General features: G+C 42.6%; 1 protein-coding gene across 2 annotated transcripts in view; it reads left to right on the top strand.

The window, feature by feature from the left end:
* APBA2 (amyloid beta precursor protein binding family A member 2) overlaps window positions 1-22428 on the top strand; it is a 413133-nt gene that overhangs the window by 243268 nt on the left and 147437 nt on the right. For both annotated transcript variants that reach the window (XM_044283308.1, XM_044283307.1), the window contains one exon: window positions 16561-16647. In XM_044283308.1, coding sequence (XP_044139243.1) covers window positions 16561-16647 — 87 coding nt within the window. The remainder of the gene's footprint in view (window positions 1-16560; window positions 16648-22428) is intronic.

Here is a 22428-nt window from a genome sequence, read left to right as displayed (position 1 = left end):
CGAGGAGGACAGTGGGAGGCACAGACCACCAACACAACATCCAGTAGAAATACATTTCTACGAAGACTAACAGAGGAATGGCTTAACACAGAGTTATAAGAAAAGGTGCTCCAGAATTATCATTTTATGGGAGATATATGTAGTTACTAAATCAGACATGCCAGGAGAGGTGACAAATCTTCTTTAGTGGAATACCCTATGAAACTCTAAATAGATTGGACAATGTAAAGAAAATATTGCATAATTTATGGCTATTTTGGATAATAGGTATCCATGGTGCCCCTGGGCAAAGTTTAGAATAAGGTTCAATTCCACCTTAAGGCCTCATGCACACGACCGTTGTTTCATTCCGTGTCCGTTGTTCCGTTTTTCGTGATTTTCTGCGGACCCATTAACTTTCAATGGGTCCGTTGAAAACTCGGCTAATGCACCGTTTGTCATCTGCGTCCATGATCCGTGGTTCCAGTCCGTCAAAAAAATATAACCTGTCCTATTTTTTTCACGGAAAATGGTTCGTGGACCCATTGAAGTCAATGGGACCGTGAAAAAACGCGGAGGCACACAAGATTGTCATCTACGTCCGCTCGTCCGCGTCGTTTTTTTTTCCTATCATTTGCATGGCAAACTTGACTTAGACTTTTTTTTACTTTCCTTCATGTCTGGTGATCCTCCAAAAATAGAGGAAGACACACGGAAACAAAAACGGAAACGGATCACGGAACAAAGGAACCCCATTTTGCGGAACGGAACACAACAACGGTCGTGTGCATGAGGCCTAACTCTATCAATACAAAGTGAATTCAAGACACTTAACTGTTCCCACTGCCCCCCCCCCCCCTTCCTGTTCTGTCATGTCATACACTGTCATACACGTCATCCCTAAGTGCAGGCAAGGGTCCTACTAGACCGCCCGATCCTCAAGCAGGAGAAGCACCGATCAATGAGAAATGTACTAATATACATTCATCTATTACATTGGCCAATTCAAAGTATATGGGGGAGGAATGATTGCTACCACATTGTTCCTCCCCCTATTCAGTTCTGCTGATTATCTTCAGCACATCCCTGATTACGCAGAAAGATGTAATAGTGCATCATTTACTCTGCATAAAAGATGCAGTCAGCTTACAACAGGGAAATAGCTTGTCAGTTGACCTACAGCACAATTATTCAGGCCAATTATCGAGGATGAGCATTCCTATGAATGCTAGTTCCCAAGCTAATGGCCCAAATATCTGCAAATATAATAGGCCCTTAAATTGGTTTTCTGACTTCAAAAATAGCATTTATTATGTAGAGAAAGTAAATACCGGGCACTTACTAATGTATTGTGATTTCCATATTGCTTCCTTTGCTTGATTGATTCATTTTTCCATAACATCATACACCGCTTGTTTCCATGGTTACAGACCACCTTGTAATCCAGCAGCGGTGGCCGTGCTTACACACTATAAAACAGAAGAACCAGCCTATGTGTGCTCCCACAGTCCCGGGCACCAGAGAGGCGGAGCTTTTTCCTGTATTGTGCAAGCACGGCCATTGATAATGGATTGCAGAGTGGTCATACCCGTGGAAACGAGCAGTGTATTATGTGATGGAAAAAGGGATCTAGCCAGCAAAAGAAGCAATATGGACAATAACAATACATTAGTAATTGCCTTGCATTAACGTTCTCTACCCCTTAAAGGTTCCTTAGCTGCCGGGCCCCACAAAAACTATTTATGCTCTTGTACTTCTGTAAGTGTTCGCAAACACATTTTGTTTATTACATTGCTCAAATGTGAGTTATTAAACCGTTTTATTACCGGGGGCTACACTCTTCATTACCAAGCCTATTTTTGTTGATGTGTTGCTACGTATAGAGGCATATTTTTTTCATTTTTCAATTGACATAGCCGTATGGTGGCTTGTTTTTGGAACATAAGTTACATTTTTAAGTGGTGTATTGGGGTATATATAACGTACTGATTATCATTTATTACCATCTTTTGGGGGGCCTAGTGGTCAAGAACAGCACAATAATTATTTACTTTTTAAATTTCCCCATTTACCATGTGCCATATATAACATGTTATCTTTATTCTCAGAGTCAGTTCTATTACCGCAAAAATAAATGTAGATATTATTATATTATTAATAATTATTATTTATTGCGCAATAAATACATTTTAGATACGTGTATATCTATTTGAGTTGCAATATTCATAATGTTTTTACATTTTTGGTTACTTCCACTGACAGATATACAGTACCTGAGGAGCGTGCGAACCCCTCCTTCCCTCCGGCAGTCCCAATGATGTCACTAAAAGAGCATCATACGGGCAGTCGGCGGAAGCTGTGAGGGGGGCGTATCCAGGTGGAGCGAAGTGGTCCGCCCCGCTCAGATAGAGCAGATCACTCATAATAGAATAAGAGGCAAAAGAAAGCTTTATCAATTGTCGTACTACAGGAGTAGTGTACCTAATCACCTGCGAGTGTGGAACACAATATGTGGGGAAAACATGGAGGGAGATCCGCCGACTATTGGGGAACATCTCAATGATGTGGGGAATAATAAGGACATGTCAGTAGCCAGACACGTGAATGAATTTAATCAGGGAAGACCAAATCCGATTAAGTTTGCAGGAATTGAATGGGTCAACCGGTAACCCAGAGGTGGTGATTGGGAAAGACATATTCTGCAAAGAGAGACCTGGTGGATCTATAAACTTAACACACCAAGCGCCAACGGTCTCAACGAACAATAGAATTTTGGGTGCTTTATCTGACTACAGGTATATTAGCTCACTAATGTTACCTGCTGCACCAATAATAATTGGTGATCACGTTGGGAATAACCCCATCTGAGAGTTTGGAGTTTGTCCCTAATGTGGTCATCCAATAATTTGATGACAATTCTCTTGTTTTCCTGCTGTCTCTTTATAAGTAACCCTATAACCAATCAACACATTCTTTTGTTTTTTTATCTCTATCGTCATTGAATTACTCTTAGGAGTTCATAATAGTCTCTGGCAGTTTAATATAAAAACGTATTATTTATTCCAGCACAAAATGTTCCAGCTTTTTGTTGCCTCTTATTCTATTATGAGCGATCTGCTCTATTTGTTCCACCTGGACATGCCCCCTCCACGGCTTCCCCTGACTGCCCGTATGATGCTCTTTTAGTCATGTCATCGGTAAGGAGGGGTTCACGCGCTCCTCAGGTATATCTGTCAGTGGAAGTACACCGGCTTCCACAACCACGTGCAGAAGAGTGACCACATACACTCTCTGGGGATCTATCTGGCGAAACCCCGGCCCTTTCTATATGGTAGCACTCTGGACCATATGTGCTTTACCATCTAGGGTGGGCATTTAACTACCCCCCCCCCCCCTTTTTCTTTAATAGATTTTGCGTCATTACAGTATAATACTATATTTTCAGAATGAATTTTTAGTAACACTGGGAGGATTATTGATTCCTGTATACTCCCTTACAGTTTAGCTGTTTTACCACATTATCAGCTAAACTGTTGCCCCTTATCCCCTGATGAGTCTGGGGTAATAATAATGATATGACGAAACGCGTAGGACCATTCTCCCTTCCCTTGGGTTTATCCTCTTTGCTCTAGGGTAGGGACTTCTAGGGCCTCCTATTTCAGGGCAAGGTTCCGGACGGGGCTGCCCTTGTCAGGGCGATGACTCAGTATTAGGAGGACATTAGGGCATACTAGTTCTGACAGGGTGGTCTAGAAACGGTGTTCATCACCAGGACCTTGCTCGTCATCTTCCTTGAAGTCATTTTTAAACCATACCCTAAGTCTGATTTTAGATATCTTCCGCCTACCGGTAAGACTGTTCTTTTTATTTGTGGCAATTTCTATAATGAAGAGTGGACGGCTTTCGTGTTATTTTGGCCTCGATATTTGCTCACTAAGAGGCCATTTGACATTTTTTGTTATTGTTTTGTGTTTGTGGCACGTGTGGTGGTGTGCACACACCTTTCATTGTTATCATTATTGTGATGTAAATTGAAAGCATCCTAGTATTTTATTCAATTGATTGAACGTTAAGTTTTAGTAAGCTACTACCTCCTATGTTTTTCTGTTATATATTTGAGTATTTACCATTTTTTTAATCTCGTTTTGTCCTTTTTTTGGTTGTTGGGATGATCAAAATCCAACTATAAAGGCATAGATTTTTTTATAGTGTTCATTGTTCAGGTAAATAATGCGATGATGACCTTATAGTTTACATTTTTACAGACCAGTGAAACCAATTTTGTATATTTTTGTTACATAATAGCGTCTTTTAGTTTCTTTTATTTTTTTTTTACTCAAATCATTATTATTATTATAATTTATTTTTTTACTGTATTAGTCCCACAAGGGGCCTTGTACTTGTGATTGCTTGATTGATTACACAGTCTAATACTTATATAGTAGAATGTATTATGCCTGCCTGTCCCATGGCCTATCAGAAAATGCCTCTGGCAGGACCTAATAGGCTTCTGTACTTGGCAGATTCCCAGGCCTTTACATGCCCTTGGCCACCACAGCAACCATCAGCTTCATGGGCAGCTCATAGGTAACAGAAGAAGTTCTTTCTGTCTGTCTAACCATCTAGATCCCTTGGGTTAACGCCTTAGCAGTGCTTTAGACAGAGATTTACACACCATTGGGTACTGAACATTAGGTTATCGCCTGAGTACAGATGAGCGAAGTAATTGAAACTGAAACTTCGATTCAGCTGCTTCGCCAAATTTTACAAAGAAATTTACTTTGTGACAAATTAAAGGGTTTCTACCACCACATTTTGACCTAATAAGCTGTCAGACACTAGCGATCTGCTAGTGTCTGCTGTACCTAACCATGCTATTGTAATTCCTTTCTCTGCAGCAGTTACCCTAAAAAACAAACTTTAATTGCTATGCAAATGAGCCTCTAGGTGCTATGGGGGCATCTTTTCAGCACCTAGAGTCTCCGTCTACTCACCATGTCTGCCGCCCAGCTCGTCCCTCCAGCCCGCCCATCTCTAGATTGACAGCCTCCATCGCGGCCGAATTCTTGCACCTGCGCCGTGTGCATCTGTATTCGGCGCAGGCGCAGTGACTATTGGACCGCTCACTGTGCCGGCATCTCCACTGCGCCTGCGCCGATGACGTCAGAGTGCTCCCAGGAACAGACGACGCCCGACCTCAAGCAGTAGAGATGCGCAGGAGCAGTGGAAATGCCGGCACAGTGAGCGGTCCGACAGTCACTGCGCCTGCGCCGAATACAGACGCACACGGTGCAGGCGCGAGAATTCGGCCGCAATGGAGGCTGTCAATCTAGAGATGGGTGGGCTGGAGGGACGAGCTGGGCGGCAGACATGGTGAGTAGACGGAGACTCTAGGTGCTGAAAAGATGCCCCCATAGCACCTAGAGGCTCATTTGCATAGCAATAAAAGTTTTTTAGGGTAACCGCTGCAGAAAAAGGGATTTACAATAGCATGGTTAGGTACAGCAGACACTAGCAGATCGCTAGTGTCTGACAGCTAATTAGGTCAAAATGTGGTGGTAGAAACCCTTTAATTTGTCAAAGAGCGCATTTCCTTGTATGTAGCAGGCACAATGACATGGAACAGCGATGGCGCCGCCGCCCCCCATCATTGAACTCCTCAGATGTCGTGTTCATCGCTGATCGCGGCTTTTGAGATTAACATTGAGGGCTTTCAGGGATTAATCCAGTAAAAAAAAGAACTCGCCTTATCTATTTGCCCTCGTAGAGGCTGCCGTGGCCATCTTGTTTGTAGGCAGTGCGCGAAATCTCGCTTGGTAATGTGATGACATCATCATGATGGCCAGGGTAGTGACGTCATACATCACTGCGCGTGAGATTTCGTGTGTTATCTTCAATCAAGATGGCTGCGGTGGCCTCTTCGCGCCCAAATTGATGGAGTGAGTATGATTTTTTTTTGTTTGTTTTTACCGCCATGTCAGGGAAAATTGAATTGTTACAACGAAGCACAAGGAAATTCATCTTCATGGCGAATCCATTTTTTTCTGAAATTTGGATCCTACAGTATATGCTTTCCTATTAACAATCAAATCCTGGGATGTCCAATCCTGCAGTTATACTCCCCTCCCTCTACATTTGGGCTATGAAGGTGAACATAACCTTCAAGAAATTTTCCTATCACAGAAAGGGGTGGCATACTGTTAGGATAAGCCATCACTTACTGATCATGGGGATCTTACTGCCAGGAGTCAGACCACCACAGTTCTTACAATGAGAGGACTACAGAACATTCCTAGTATGGGACTGCATATTGATTTTCTAAGAGAGTTATGTTAATGTGGCTGTGAGGAGGAAAGCTAGAGGGATTTTGGCCTCACTGCACTTTGGATCAGCATGTGTCCTAGAGGTTGAACTTTTACTGATTGTAGCAATATTCCATACTGTCATCAGATGGGAATCCCTCTTTAAAGGTGTTATCCCATGATTCATGTGAAAATGAGCCCTTTCTAACAAAGCTAGAACCAGCCCTGTACCTCACATGGATTCAGATATCTTCCTATAAATTGCTCCAATTTCTCTGCTAGATTTATTTCAAACTGACAGCTCAAGGGGAATGTACGTTCTCAGAGGGCGTGTCTTTCTTCTGTAGCTTTCTCCCAATCACAGCTCAGGGGGCGTGTCTTTCTTCTGTAGCTCTCTCCCAATCACAGCTCAGGAGGCAGTTGAAGGATTAAACTGAGCATGTGCGGCCATCTCAGTGAGCTGGACAAGGAGATAATAAAAACAAACAGCAGGTGGCGCTATACAGATACATTTTAGTAGCGATACTAAATGTTTAACCGCTACAGGACCGCCGTACGCAGGATTGCGTCCTGCCGGCGGCCCCCTCTCTTCTGGGTGGACGCACATACGCGTCCTCCCGCGATACCCGAGATTTCCTGTGAACGCGCGCACACAGGCGCGCGCGCTCACAGGAACGGAGGGTAAGCGAGTGGATCTCCAGCCTGCCAGCGGCGATCGCTCGCTGGCAGGCTGGAGATGTGATTTTTTTAACCCCTAACAGGTATATTAGACGCTGTTTTGATAACAGCGTCTAATATACCTGCTACCTGGTCCTCTGGTGGTCCCTTTTGTTAGGATCGACCACCAGAGGACACAGGTAGCTCAGTAAAGTCGCACCAAACACCACACTACACTACACCCCCCCCCCGTCACTTATTAACCCCTTATGAACCCCTGATCACCCATGATCACCCCATATAAACTCCCTGATCACCCCCCTGACATTGATCACCCCCCTGTCAGGCTCCGTTCAGACGTCCGTATGATTTTTACGGATCCACGGATACATGGATCGGATCCGCAAAACACATACGGACGTCTGAATGGAGCCTTCCAGGAGGGTGATCAATGACAGGCGGGTGATCACCCATATAGATTCCCTGGTCACCCCCTGTCATTGATCACCCCCCTGTAAGGCTCCATTCAGACGTCCGTATGATTTTTACGGATCCATGGATCGGATCCGCAAAACACATGCGGACGTCTGAATGGAGCCTTACAGGGGGGTGATCACCCATATACACTCCCTGATCACCCCCCTGTCATTGATCACCCCCCTGTAAGGCTCCATTCAGACGTCCGCATGTGTTTTGCGGATCCGATCCATGTATCCATGGATCCGTAAAAATCATTCGGACGTCTGAATGGAGCCTTACAGGGGGGTGATCAATGACCGGGGGTGATCAGGGAGTGTATATGGGTGATCACCCCCCTGTCATTGATCACCCCCCTGTAAGGCTCCATTCAGACGTCCGTATGATTTTTACGGATCCATGGATACATGGATCGGATCCGCAAAACACATGCGGACATCTGAATGGAGCCTTACAGGGGGGTGATCAATGACAGAGGGATGATCACCCATATACACTCCCTGATCACCCCCTGTCATTGATCACCCCCCTGTAAGGCTCCATTCAGACGTCCGCATGTGTTTTGCGGATCCGATCCATGTATCCATGGATCCGTAAAATTCATACGGACGTCTGAATGGAGCCTTACCAGGGGGGTGATCAATGACAGGGGGGTGATCAGGGAGTGTATATGGGTGATCACCCCCCTGTCATTGATCACCCCCCTGTCATTGATCACCCCCTGTAAGGCTCCATTCAGACATTTTTTTGGCCCAAGTTAGCGGAAATATATATATTTTTTTGTTTGTTTTTTCTTACAAAGTCTCATATTCCACTAACTTGTGTCAAAAAATAAAATCTCACATGAACTCACCGTACCCCTCACCGAATCCAAATGCGTAACATTTTTAGACATTTATATTCCAGACTTCTTCTCACGCTTTAGGGCCCCTAAAAAGCCAGGGCAGTATAAATACCCCACATGTGACCCCACTTTGGAAAGAAGACACCCCAAGGTATTCCGTGAGGGGCATATTGAGTCCATGAAAGATTGAAATTTTTGTCCCAAGTTAGTGGAAAGTGAGACTTTGTGAGAAAAAAACAAAAAAAATCAATTATCGCTAACTTATGCAAAAATAAATAAATCTATGAACTCGCAATGCCCCTCATTGAATACCTTGGGGTGTCTTCTTTCCAAAGTGGGGTCACATGTGGGGTATTTATACTGCCCTGGCTTTTTAGGGGCCCTAAAGCGTGAGAAGAAGTCTGGGATCCAAATGTCTAAAAATGCCCTCCTAAAAGGAATTTGGGCACCTTTGCACATCTAGGCTGCAAAAAAGTATCACACATCTGGTATCGCCGTACTCAGGAGAAGTTGGGGAATGTGTTTTGGGGTGTCATTTTACATATACCCATGCTGGGTGAGAAAAATATCTTCATGCCAACTTTGTATAAAAAAATGGGAAAAGTTGTCTTTCGCCAAGATATTTCTCTCACCCAGCATGGGTATATGTAAAATGACACCCCAAAACACATTCCCCAACTTCTCCCGAGTACGGCGATACCAGATGTGTGACACTTTTTTGCAGCCTAGGTGGGCAAAGGGGCACACATTCCAAAGTGCACCTTTCAGATTTCGCAGGCCATTTTTTACAGATTTTGATTGCAAAGTTCTTCTCACACATTTGGGCCCCTAAATTGCCAGGGCAGTATAACTACCCCACAAGTGACCCCATTTTGGAAAGAAGACACGCCAAGGTATTCCGTGATGGGCATGGCGAGTTCCTAGAATTTTTTATTTTTTGTCGCAAGTTAGTGGAATATGAGACTTTGTAAAAAAAAATAAAAAATAAATAAAAATCATCATTTTCCGCTAACTTGTGACAAAAAATAAAAAGTTCTATGAACTCACTATTCCCATCAGCGAATACCTTAGGGTGTCTACTTTCCGAAATGGGGTCATTTGTGGGGTGTTTCTACTGTCTGGGCATTGTAGAACCTCAGGAAACATGACAGGTGCTCAGAAAGTCAGAGCTGCTTCAAAAAGCGGAAATTCACATTTTTGTACCTTAGTTTGTAAACGCTATAACTTTTACCCAAACCATTTATTTTTTTTTTTTGCCCAAACATTTTTTTTTAATCAAAGACATGTAGAACAATAAATTTAGCAAAAAATGTATATATGGACGTCGTTTTTTTTTGCAAAATTTTACAACTGAAAGTGAAAAATGTCATTTTTTTGCAAAAAAATCGTTACATTTTGATTAATAACAAAAAAAGTAAAAATGTCAGCAGCAATAAAATACCACCAAATGAAAGCTCTATAAGTGAGAAGAAAAGGAGGTAAAATTCATTTGGGTGGTAAGTTGTATGACCGAGCAATAAACGGTTAAAGTAGTGTAGTGCCGAAGTGTAAAAAGTGGCCTGGTTATGAAGGGGGTTTTAGCTAGCGGGGTTGAAGTGGTTAATTACATCCAATTACAAAAGTACTCAGATCCAGGTACTGGTTTGAACACTAAAGAATATGTTTCATGGGACAACCCCTTTAATTAGCATGAATTAATATAGGCCTTTTCCTATATGCAGTGGGGGAGATTTATCAAGAACGATGTTTTCTATGCCGATCTTTATAGCCACCTGAGCTTCTGGAGAAAGAGTTTCATTTATGACCAGGAGAAGTCCCTGCCGCTAGAATGAAATCAGTGAATGAGAAGCTGACCTGAGGAAATAAATTACAGTCTAGGACGCTTGAATAATGCTTTTCTTATTTGCCGAAATATGGTTCTGAAACAAATGTTATATTTCTTGGCCAGTGACTTTATGGCTGAACATGTGATAAGATTATGCTGACATTACACTTGTAATATGCCTGCGGTACTAACGCCTATAGCAGCACAGCAGCTAGTCTCTGTCATATTCCCAGCATTGTACACTCATAGATTAACCTTTTCTCTGTTTCTTTCTCTCTGTGTTCATACTCCCTTTTCCTCTCTGTCACGTCATCTACTCAGAGGATGCAGAAGGCTGCTAAAATCAAGAAAAAAGCGGTGCGTGGAATGTTTCCTATTTTTAATGACATCCATGTCATTGTCTTTTTTCATTCCATCAGCATCCAAACCATTTCATTTAGGTTTGAACTGATCATTTTTGTGTATCAACCGAGTAAATCACCTCACCAATCTAAATAATGCTATTGGGCTGATTGCACTTAAAGAGTACTCCCATAATGATATATATTTATACCATAAATAGGTGTAGGTCCTATCTGAAGAATATGGGCCCTGCCATGCATAGAGAGCAAACTGCACATGATGCCTTTATCCATTCACTGCTATTGGACTTCTAAAAAAATAGCCAAGCGCTGGAAGTCCCATAGCGGCAGAGGTGCAGCTAGGCTTTACACCCAGGGCAAGGATTTAGCATTGCGACATCCTCAACCCCCCCACCCCTCCACCACCACCTCGCAATTCACACCCAAATGTACATAAAGAGTGAAAACTTTTCCTTACACTAAACCACACCTCTAAGGCTTCGTCCACATTTCCGTGTTTCACTGACATGTGTTGTCTGCATTTTCCATGGACAGCAGACGTACCCATTGATTTAAATGTATTTGTTCACATCCACTACTTTGATCCATGATGTGGACCAAGCACGCCCATTGAAGTCTATGGGTCCGTGAAAATCACTGACACACATCCGTGTTGTGTCCTTGTTGCGTCCGTTTTTCACTGAAGACTAATAGGAGATTCTTCGGAAATTAATTTTCAGCTGAGCAACATCACTGAATTACAGGCGACACACGTATGGTCAAAACAGACACGGACCAACCACGGATCCTTCACAGAAAGCTTCACGGATGAAACATGTACACTTTTTTTCACATAAGGAAGGGATGATGACTGCACCTGTGAAATCCTCACAAGGGGGCGCTGTGCTTTCCATGTAAGACCTAGCCATCCCAATGTATAACAGGGTAATCTAGGGCATTTACCCTTAGTGCTACCACACAGTACTAATGTCCACATTGTGCCCCCTCACAGTAGTTATGCCCATATTGTGCCCCCTCACAGTAGTAATGCCCAAATTGTACCTTCTTCACAGTAGTTATGCCAACATTGTGCCTCCTTCACAGTAGTTATGCCCACATTGTACCCCCTCACAGTAGTTATGCCAACATTGTGCCTCCTTCACAGTAGTTTTGCCCACATTGTGCCCCCTCACAGCAGTTATGCCCACATTGTGCCTCCTCACAGTAGTAATGCCCAAATTGTACCTTCTTCACAGTAGTTATGCCAACATTGTGCCTCCTTCACAGTAGTTATGCACTATCTCTAGTCATTCGACTGATTTTCTCATTTAGAAAGTGAATAGAAGTGAATGGAAAGGACATTAAACATGCGCAGTGTGCTGTCTGTTCATGGCGGGGCCCCTATTTGAGATAGGAAGTGGTCCAAGAGCTAGGACCTGCACTGATTGGACATTTATGTAATATCCTATATGAACTAGAGAAGATCAAGGAGATATAGGAAACTGTCTACAAATCTTTGTTGCCCATAGGTACCAATCACAGTGCAGCTTTCATTTCTTATTCTGCCCTTGAAAAATGAAAGCTGACCTGTGATTGGCTGCTATGGACAACAAACACAGTTTTTCATTTTTTTTTATTTATAAATCTGCGGCATTTGACATAATTCTGGTATCATCCACTCAGATTTTGGCATTGATTCTGCACCCAGATCCATGCAGAATTTGCATGAAATCCAACTCCTATTGTTCCATGGGGAATCCAGACTTTATTTCATATGGCATGGACTTTTCTACAGGTGTATTTTAACTGTCTGAGCATGCCGTAACACATCTACTAGCCTAATATCTATGGGGGGGGGGGGGGGTTGACTTTCAATGAAAAGGGGTCAGTTGAGATAAAGGGTTGGGTGAGATAAAAGGGGATGGGGAAAAACTAGGGACTGAAATATAGAGGAAGTATAGCTTCAATCAAAACGGTTTACTTGTTCATCTCCTTTCATAGATGAAACATTGGGTTCTGAGGAACCTCCATCATTGTAGCATGCTCTTGTGGTACACAGCATAGAGTATAGCCATCTGATGTATGTAATCTCTGCTCCACTATTGTTCTGTTTTTCAATAGTTCTGTTTTTTATCATTGCATTTTACTCTTTTTGGACTCATTTTTACAATTGGTCTTTATTAAAACTTTTCAACAGTTTTTGTCTTACAGCTTTTATTTTCAGTGTATCTGCAGACCTCTTTTTCTGCTTTACCGTCAGGGAGCTGCTCTGATGTTTTGTGTTTAGTCCTTACAATATCTTTTCTCATTTCTAGCCCAAAATGAGTAAAATTCATGTTCATGTTCATGGCCTTTAAGGTGTTATTCTGCAGTATGTATATTGTTGCATGCCAATTTTTTTATTTTTTTAAATTCCAAGTGTTATTTGGACGTGAGTACTATTCACAATAATAACCTAAAACCTCCCATCATCCCATACCCCTAAAATTTACATCCTGCTGCTAAGAAATTCTGCCTCTCTCGTATTCTTCATCTATACTTGGACTCATTCACAGTACATAATGATAAGTGCCTTGACTGATGAGATGTAATTTACTTGAAAACAGTTCCAAAAATTTCCTCTGCAGCTTTGTTTTTATGCCTCATGGCATTTATCATGAGAAGATGTGATAATTATGGAAAATGTGCCAAGGCAGATCTTTTCTCTTGAGAACAATATGCTGGATAACAGGGCTTTTTTAAAATATTTCCCAAAGCCAGAAAGTATTTTTCTTATTTTGACTGACTATTTTCGACTACAAATTACATGAATCTGGTTAATGGTTTAAAAAATAGCACTCACTCACATACTGTATGTGCAGTGATGTGATGCACTGTATGCAGAATCATAGGCTAACAATATACTTGCTCACACAAGGCCTTCAAATTAAGTAAACAGGTCTCAGCTTAGAGAATAGTCGGCTCTATGTCTAACAGTTATTCCTCCCAAACTCCTCATATACATGTTCACTCACTGGGAAGAGGGGAATACGCTGTGCCAGACACCTACTTATCGGCTTATCTCTTGTGAAAGCAAATGATCTGGCATCTGCTGACAGAAGAATCAAATGCCCCCATACACTTTAGATGGATGGCTAGTCCCAACAAAATCGGTGGTTTGAGCCAACATCTGGTGCATGGTCAACCTTAAAGGGATTGTGCACTAATTTCCAGCCCACTCAGACCTCTTTCACTCCCCATCCTCCAGTGCTTGTCTTAGGTCCCTCAATGTAAACTTCAGGTTTGACGCTGCTGCAGCCAATCACAGGTCGCAGCAGCGATTTGCTCCCCTAAAGTCACATGGCACAAGCAGAGCAGTGGCTGGTTATTGGCTGCATCTGCGTCAAAAAGGAAGTTTACATGGAGGGACCTAAGACAAGCAGCGTAGGTCGGGGAGTGAACTTGACGGGGCCTAACACCAGGGATCAGGTAAGCATCATCACCAACCTAGGTCCCACCAGTCTTGGAGGTCTGGAAATGAATACACCTTTAGGTTTATAATGTAACTAAAAGTGGACAAGCTCATGTTGTGTATAGAGTGTGTATTGTGTGCACTCCTGGTGGGCCCAGCGAACCCCAGTCTAATGCGTTAAAGAGCAGTGAAATATAGCAGCAAAACAGCTAAAGCATCCAGTGTGAATGTGGCCATGGGCCAGCTTGGGTTTATGACTTCACTTTTGTCATCCCAGCCATGATGCAAAGAATACTTTTTTTTTTAGGGTACAGCCACACATTCAGACTTCATGATGCAGTTTTGGAATCCCAAATTTGAAGTGAATTAAAAAAAGAAGAGATGTATTATCTGTCCTTCATATTATCAATCTTTTTATAATCCATACTTGATGTTGGCTTCCCAAACTGCATCAGAAAACCCGACTGTGTGCTTGTACCCTAACTATACTTTAAATCTGAGATTCATAGTGCACTTTAAGGCAACGTGATTTAGATGGGTCCCTACACTAAGTATTAAAGGGGTTATCTGAGACTTTAATACTGATGAACTATCCTCAGGATAGGTCATCAGTGTCTGATCAGTGGGGGTCCGAAACCTGGGACCCCGACGATCAGCTGTTTGAGAAGGCAACAGCGATCACAGTAGCAGTGCAGCCTTCTCTCAGCTTTCCCTAGTCCAGTGACAACACGTTCCTCTGTCACGTGGCCTAGGCACAGCTCAACCCCATAGAGTGAATGAGGCTGAAATGATACCAAGCACCGCCGCTATACAATGTACAGCACTGTGCTTGGTAAGCACAAAGCAGGCAGCGGTGCTCACAGGAACGCCGGTGGCTTCTCATGAGGATAGGTCATCAGTATTAGGGCTCATGTACACGAACATATTTTTTTTATTTTTTATTTTTTTTGCGGCCTGTATGTGGAACCATTCACTTCAGTGGGGCCACAAAAAAACGGAAATGACTCAGTGTATATTCTATGTCCATATGTCCACATGGCCGTTCTGCAAAAAAAAAAAACAGAACATGTCCTATTATTGTCCAGAAAAGACAGGACTGTTCTATTAGGAGCCGGAAGTTCATTTCCACAAAATGTGGAATGCACACAGCTGGTATCCGTGTTTTTCGGTTCTGCAATTTGCAGTCCGAAAAACAGCCAATAGTCATGTGCATGAGCCCTTAAAGTCTTGGAAAACCCTTTTAAGGGCTCATGCACATGAAAGTTTTTTGTGTTCCGTATTTGCGGACAAGAATAGGCATTTCTATAATGGGCCTTCTGTTCCGCAAATTGCGGAAGGCACACAGGCGGCATCCGTTTTTTGCGGATCCACAATTTGCGGACCGCAAAAAACGACACAGTCGTGTGCATGAGCCCTAAACCTGTGCATTAGTGGACTCCCTTCTCTTGTTGAGTGAGTTGGAAAATTTATATGGCTACCTGATTCTCCATTCCCTTCTGTGCAAAGGTCCCTCATTCAGACGACCGTAGTGTGGACAAATTGTGGATCCGCAAAACACAGGTTTCGGCCCGTGTTTTTCGAAATTTGCAGACTGCACACGGCCGGTGTTCCAGAATTTTCTGCTACCCAGAATTTTTTGCTACCCACGTCACGCGCCGAAGGTAGCATAAAATTCCGAGCCACTGTGCATGCGTGAAGAAGACGGCCGAAGGTAGCAGAAAATTCCGGCATTCCAGAAAATTGGGGTACAGATGTGGACCCATTCATACGGCTGTCTGAATGATCCCTTCCCTTATTATAACAACAAAGTCACACCAAAATGTCAGAAAGTCAAGTATAACATTTTTTTTTCCATTAAACATTTGTTTTTCTAAACAGAAAATAGAAATAGATGTGGCAAAAAACATGTTCCAAGGGTGCATACATTTTGTGAAGTTTGCATTCTTGTCTGTGTTGTAACTGGATGGGAAAGCACTATTCCATCCAGCAAAAAAATAAAGACATAAAAAAAAAAATCTGATGCAGGGTTTTCAATCACAAAAATCAACTGAAAGTGGCATACAATGTTATCTGTTTATCTATCTGCTTTAATATTATATGTTATTTGTCCCTAAAAAAGCTGCAAATTCATAGCTCACACAGCTCCACCTGTTTTGTTACATGTGCCAGGTTAAAATGGAAACAATTGTCGTATGTACATTTTTCGAACGGATACAGTTCTCCAGAAAAAACAGATTCACTAAAAAACATGGGGTGAGATTTATCAAACTGATGTAAAGGAAAACTTGCTTAGTTCCCATTTTCCATAGAAACTCTCAAAAATGAAAGGTGGAATCTGATTGGTTGCTATGGGCAACTAAGACAGTTTTCTTTTACACCAGTTTTGATAAATGTTCCCCATGGTGTGAAAGCACCCATAGGGAAGGTTAAACAAGATCCCTTTCTTAACAAATATTCGTATGTACCACAAAGATCAGACTTTTAATGGATGAATTACGCAAAACATACAACAATTGAAGTTTTTTCATCTGTTTTTCATTATGATAATTAAAATGTGCTGATTAATTGTGATCTGGTTTACAATAAAACACTATATAGAAATCCACCATCAGAAACCATGAAGTCCTATTTATCCCACTATTTATTTGTTAATGATATCACTTATCATTTCATTCCCAATCCAGAACTCTGAAGGAGATTCTCAGACGTTAACAGAAGTGGATCTTTTTATATCAACACAGAGGATCAAAGTTTTAAATGCTGATACACAGGTAGGTTTTCATTGCGTTTTTTATAGATGGAGTTGCAGAGGACTAATGTGGTATAACTGAATGAAGACAATGTAAGGTCAATAAGAAAAGAAATCCGGCACAATAGATGCTTTGCAGTAAAATCTTCCGTTTATTTCAGCAACATAACTCCATGTACAGACAATGCAAACATAAGCGATATTCTGATTGATGCGTTTCGGACGAAGTCCTTAGTCGTAACGCGTCAATCAGAATACCGCTTGTGTTTGCACATGGAGTTATGTTGCTGAAATAAACAGAAGATTTTACTATAACGCATCTATTGTGCCGGATTTCTCTTCTTATCACATTTTGGATCCCCTGATCCCTCCGTGCACGCGGAGTTTTTATGCACAAGGCGAGCTGGAATTGCAATTTGTTCTTTGATGTAGGGTCAATAACAGGAACATAAGGCCTCTGCAGTCATTTGGTAATATGGCTGAGAAGATACGTGATCTGCCTAGTCATAAGGAAACCGTGCAAGCCAGTGGACCTGATTTATCAACGGGAAAATTTGAAGTTTCCTTAAAATTGATCTATGTGCTTATAGTTAACGGTCTGTGAGTAGGGTTGAGCGAACCCGAACTGCAAAGTTCAGGTTCGTACCGAACTTTGCGAGTTCGGGTACCCGGACTCGAACCCGGACTTTTTCACTGAAGTTGGGGTTCGGGTTCGTTGTTCGAGTGATTTTATTATTTTCCATTATAACATGGTTATAACGGAAAATAATAGCATTCTTAATACAGAATGCTAAATAAAATAGCCATTGAGGGGTTAAAAATACAAAAAAAAAAAAACTCAACTCATCGACTTGATCGCGCAGCCGGTATCCTCTTCTTTCTTCTTTCTGCAGAACCTGTGATGACGTCACTGCGCTCACTACGTGGTGAGTGCGGTGACGTAATCACGGGTCTTGCTGAATGAAGATAGCAGAGGATACCGGCTGCACGATCAAGTGGATGAGGTGAGTTCTTTTTAGTATTTTTAACCCCTCAATGGTCTTTTTATTTAGCATTCTGTATTAAGAATGCTATTATTTTCCGTTATAATGGAAAATAATAAAGTGAATTTCCCGGTTTAGGGTCAAGTTCGATCCCCATGCGCCTGCCCCACGGACGGTGCCTGTGCATTGCGGACCGCAATTTGTGGTCCACAGCACGGGCACGGGCTTCACATGTTCGTGTGAACGAGCCCTTAAAATGTGCCAAATTTATCAAAGGAGTAACCCCTCCTCCACATCATAGAAAATAGTCCCTGAGTAAAAGCGATTTCGTTCTTCACTGTCTAGAGAGATATGTTTATATATTTCTATGAATTTAATAGTAGGGGTAAATAAATGAAAGTTGTCTGGACTGCTTCACTATCAGATCACTACTCAGGGAAGGGTCCAGGAGAGCTGCTAAGCATGCCGTCCACCACTGAATGCAGGAGAAGGTGGACCAGAGGTATAAAGAACAACAGGAGCAAAGAGCAAAATGTATTGTACATAAAAAAAACTAATAATATTTTTATTGGATGTACAGTTGTATATTTCAATAGTACTTCATTTAAAATGCACTATTTATGGCGTAGTGATACTTTTCATGGGATAACCGCTTTAAGAGATACCTGCCTCTTAAAAAATATGGCACATCTTTGGGTTTATACCCCTAAGCAGGTGTAATTTTTCTGCCATAATTTGGGGTTAGATACGGTAAATCTGTTGGTGAGTGGAGGCCACAACTCTCCCCCCAAGCAGTGCCAAGTTTTTAATCAGTTAGGCCTCTTATGTATGACCATATGTATTTTGCGGTCTGCAAAAAACGGATCCTCAAAAAATACGGATGACATCTGTTTTCATTCCGTATTTTGCAGAATGGGACAGCTGGCCCCTAATAGTACAGTACTATCCTTATCTGTAATGCGGACAAGAATAGGACACGTTCAATTTTTTTGCGGAACGGAAATATGGAAACTGAATGCACACGGAGTACCTTCTTTTTTTTTGCGGACCCATTGAAATAAATGGTTCCGTATACGGTCCGCAAAAAAAACTGAACGAACGCGGAAAGAAAATACGTTCATGTGGAAGAGGCCTTAGGGCTCATGCACGCGGCCATTGCCCGGCCGTTCCGTGCATTGGGGACCTCAATTTGCGGTCCCCAATGCACGGTCATCATCCGTGCAGCTGCCGCAGATGGATGTAAACCCATTCAACTTGAATCGATCTGTGATCCATCTGCAGAGCAAAATAAATATAGAACACATTCCGCACCGCACTTTACAGATTGCGGACCCAAGTGAATGGGTCCACATCCGTGATGCAGTGCACAAACAGCTGGTGCCCATATATTGTGGACCCGCTGTTTGCGGGCTGCAACACGGCCACGACGGGGAACGGCGCACGCACACAAACGTATTTTGCTTCCGTGTCAATTCTGTTTCTTTGCCTCCGTGTGCATTCCGTTTCCATCTGTATCTCCATTTCGCAAAAAAAAACAGAACATGTCCTATTATAATCCGCATTACGGACAAGGATAGGACTGTTCTATTAGAGGCCAGCTGTTCCATTCCACAGAATATGGAATGCACACTGACGTCATCTGTATTTTCTGCGGATCCGTGTTTTGCGGACCGCAAAATACACAGTCGTGTGCATGGGCCCTTAAATAGTGACCAGTGAAGTCACACATGTTTGTGCAGATGTAGCTGACACCAATATGCTCAACTTTTACATTCCATTAGAGCCAGGGCCACATTGCTAGACTGAAGCAATAACGAGGGCCGAATTTAAAATTTAAAGGTGTATTAACAACTGAAATACTGTACTTATGGCATAATGAACACACATTATATACTATGAATGTCTAGTTGCACTTCAGGACTCCCATGGGAGAAATACATGAAAAATACATGTCTGTTACCAGATGGTTGGGGGCAGCACAGAATGGTATCAAGGGCTGCAGGTTGTGCACCCCTGCATTAGAGTGATGTAAATGGCTTAGTACTATAAATTCCCTCCAATATTTCTCAATCAGGGTAAAAACTGAAGCTCGAAAGGGTTTCAATATTACAAGACATTTGTCCGAAATATACTTTAAAATCAATCTTAAATGGCAAAAAAAAAAAAGCTAAAACACAAAAATTTGCTTTTGGAGTATTTTTCACAGTTCACTTTGAATATTGTTGAAAATGTCTGAAGATGTGGAGGGCCATCTACTCTTAGATATCAGTACTTTGTTCTGCCATAGGAACAGAATACCAGAATCTCCGGATTCTGCATGTGCCAGACCCTGCTGGAACATGGCGGATTCCATTTACTATAAGCGGATCCATCGAGTGTCCGGGATGAATTTGGGCATTTTGATGGACACTGCTGCATGTGCAGTGGTATTTCATCCTTTTTATCCCCGAATCTGCCAGGAAGGATCCTGCCAGAACCTCTGCCGCAGATGTGAACCTAGTCTAAAGGTGTTCCTAAGTATGAACTGACTGAACATTTTTGCACATGAATTACAAGACTGGTGCTGTTAGTAAATGGGGTATCTTATCCTCCTTAGCAAGATATATGTACCATTGACTGCCATGAGCCACGTGGACAGTCCTGATGGACTTTCCTGACCTGTGCAGGACTTCCCTCCCAGAGGATCTGCATTGCAAACAACAGTCACGGAAAGGGCCCGGAGTGTGGAAGCAAACACAAGGCCCTTCTCTGCGGAGTGTCAACACCTCTCACCATAATAAGAAGCCCATTTCGATGTGAGCGCCCTCTTTCTTGTATGTCATACTACTGCTCCATAGCTGAACACATGCCTGCCCATATTCTTCAATATTGAGTGTGATGTAATTCAATCATATTCCTGAAGCATTGCATCAAGGGAAAAATATGGTAAAATCCAAAGCATCTGATGGTGCATAAGCTGCAAGAATTAAAAAGAAAGTCATGGTGGTCCTCTAAGCATATGTCACCATAGGAATACATTACCAGCAAATATGGCTGTGCACATGAGACCTTATTAACATAAGAAGCTATGTGTTTTGGTTTATTCATCTGTATTTCTTGCCTTGATTGCGATCTTTGTGATTTCCTCCCACAATCCCTAGCGTTGCTCAGCTTTTCTAGATCAAACAGATTTGTCAGCACTCCTTATTATTAAACCCGCAGTGCTGGGAATGGAAATGTTTTTATTTTATTTCTATCGTTCCCATATACTGACATCGTAGTAAAAAAAGGGTGAATTATTACACAAAGTATGACCTTAATTGCAGCCCTTCAGTCTCGGCTCTTGTGCCTTGTTGTGACTCATTCTCTCCCTTCCCCATATGATGCAAATGCAGTGTAAAAGATATTTGTGTACCAGCATGCAGGACAGAGGTGTTTATTTCAGTACAATGCGCCTTTTCTGTGCCTTGTCATGGCATCCACAGAAATAGGGGCACTTAGGGAGGGACTGTGTGACATTGACTGAACTGTGGGAACACCAGGCTCAGTTCAGATGAATTATTACTTGCTCTGTGGCAGTAGACTCGAGTACAAAAACTGTCAATAGAAGAACGTGTTCTTTACCCAGACTAAAAAAAATATATAGTTACCTACAAAACTGAACACCTCTAATAACACAGCTCAAGGCTCCCAGCCTCGATTTCCCATTGACCAGGATATATTACAGAAGTACAAGATGATACTACATGAAGAAGAATTTGAAATACTTCCCTGATATTTCCATGTAGGGCTCCTTCACACTTGCGGCATGACGGATCCGGCAGGCTGGTCTCCCTGTCGGATCCGTCCTTCCGCTGTTTCGCCGAGCCGCCGCTCCGTCCCCATTGACTATAATGGGGACAGGGGCTGAGCTCCAGGGCAGCACAGCGGTCCACGGCGAAAGCCGCCGGACTAAAAAGTCGGACATGCAGGGCTTTCGCCGTGCACCGCCGTGCACCGCCAGAGCTCAGCCCCCGTCCCCATTATAGTCAATGGGGACGGAGCGGCGGTCCGGCGGCTCGGCGAAACAGCGGAAGGACGGATCCGACAGGGAGACCAGCCTGCCGGATCCGTCCTGCCGCAAGTGTGAAGGAGCCCTAAGTGGGAGTGTAAAGCCTCCTCTGCAGGAGCCATATGGAATGTCTCAGGGCCTGTTTAGCAAAAAACTGATGGATTTACATGGAAGTTGAATCATTTGTGTCTGCGATTGCCTTCAGTGTTTCAGATTTTTCAATCCAGATCGTATCCGTTTTTTTTACGGCAACGTCATTGAAAAAGCCCATTGCATTCAGATGCCTTTTGTTTTTTCACACAGCACCATTCATTTCTTTGGGGCAAGGGCTGCGTGGAAAATGTACAATATAGAACATGCTGCGATTTTTCCTGGATGCAGAGATGGTCAGCGACAAATGATGCTTATGTGCACAGACCCATTGAAATTAATGGGTCAGGATTCGATCTGGATGCTGTCAATTTGCAAAACGGATCATATCCAGACAAAAAACTCGCTAGTGTAAAATTAGCCTTATATGTTGTGGTTATGTATTCAGACAAAAGGGGGTATAATCCATGTGCCTTTTCGGTAGCCTAGGCAGTAACCTTGCGTTGCTTTTAAACGGCGTCTGGGATGAGTTGCTTCAGTGGCAGCATTTTCTGGTATGAAGCAGGTGGCAGATAGTGCTCTGCCGTACTTCAAGTAAAGAAAATAATTTCCAGCATTTTTGCATAACAGGAGAATATAAAGTAGAGGGTCTTGAGATTTGAAATGTACAGCACTTCATGCACAGTATCATTCTTATCCT

The sequence above is a fragment of the Bufo gargarizans genome, chromosome 2, assembly GCF_014858855.1.
Source record: "Bufo gargarizans isolate SCDJY-AF-19 chromosome 2, ASM1485885v1, whole genome shotgun sequence".
Classification (NCBI taxonomy): Eukaryota; Metazoa; Chordata; class Amphibia; order Anura; family Bufonidae; genus Bufo; species Bufo gargarizans.
The sequence above is the reverse complement of the archived record's forward strand: the minus strand, read 5'-3'. Positions and strand labels throughout refer to the sequence as shown.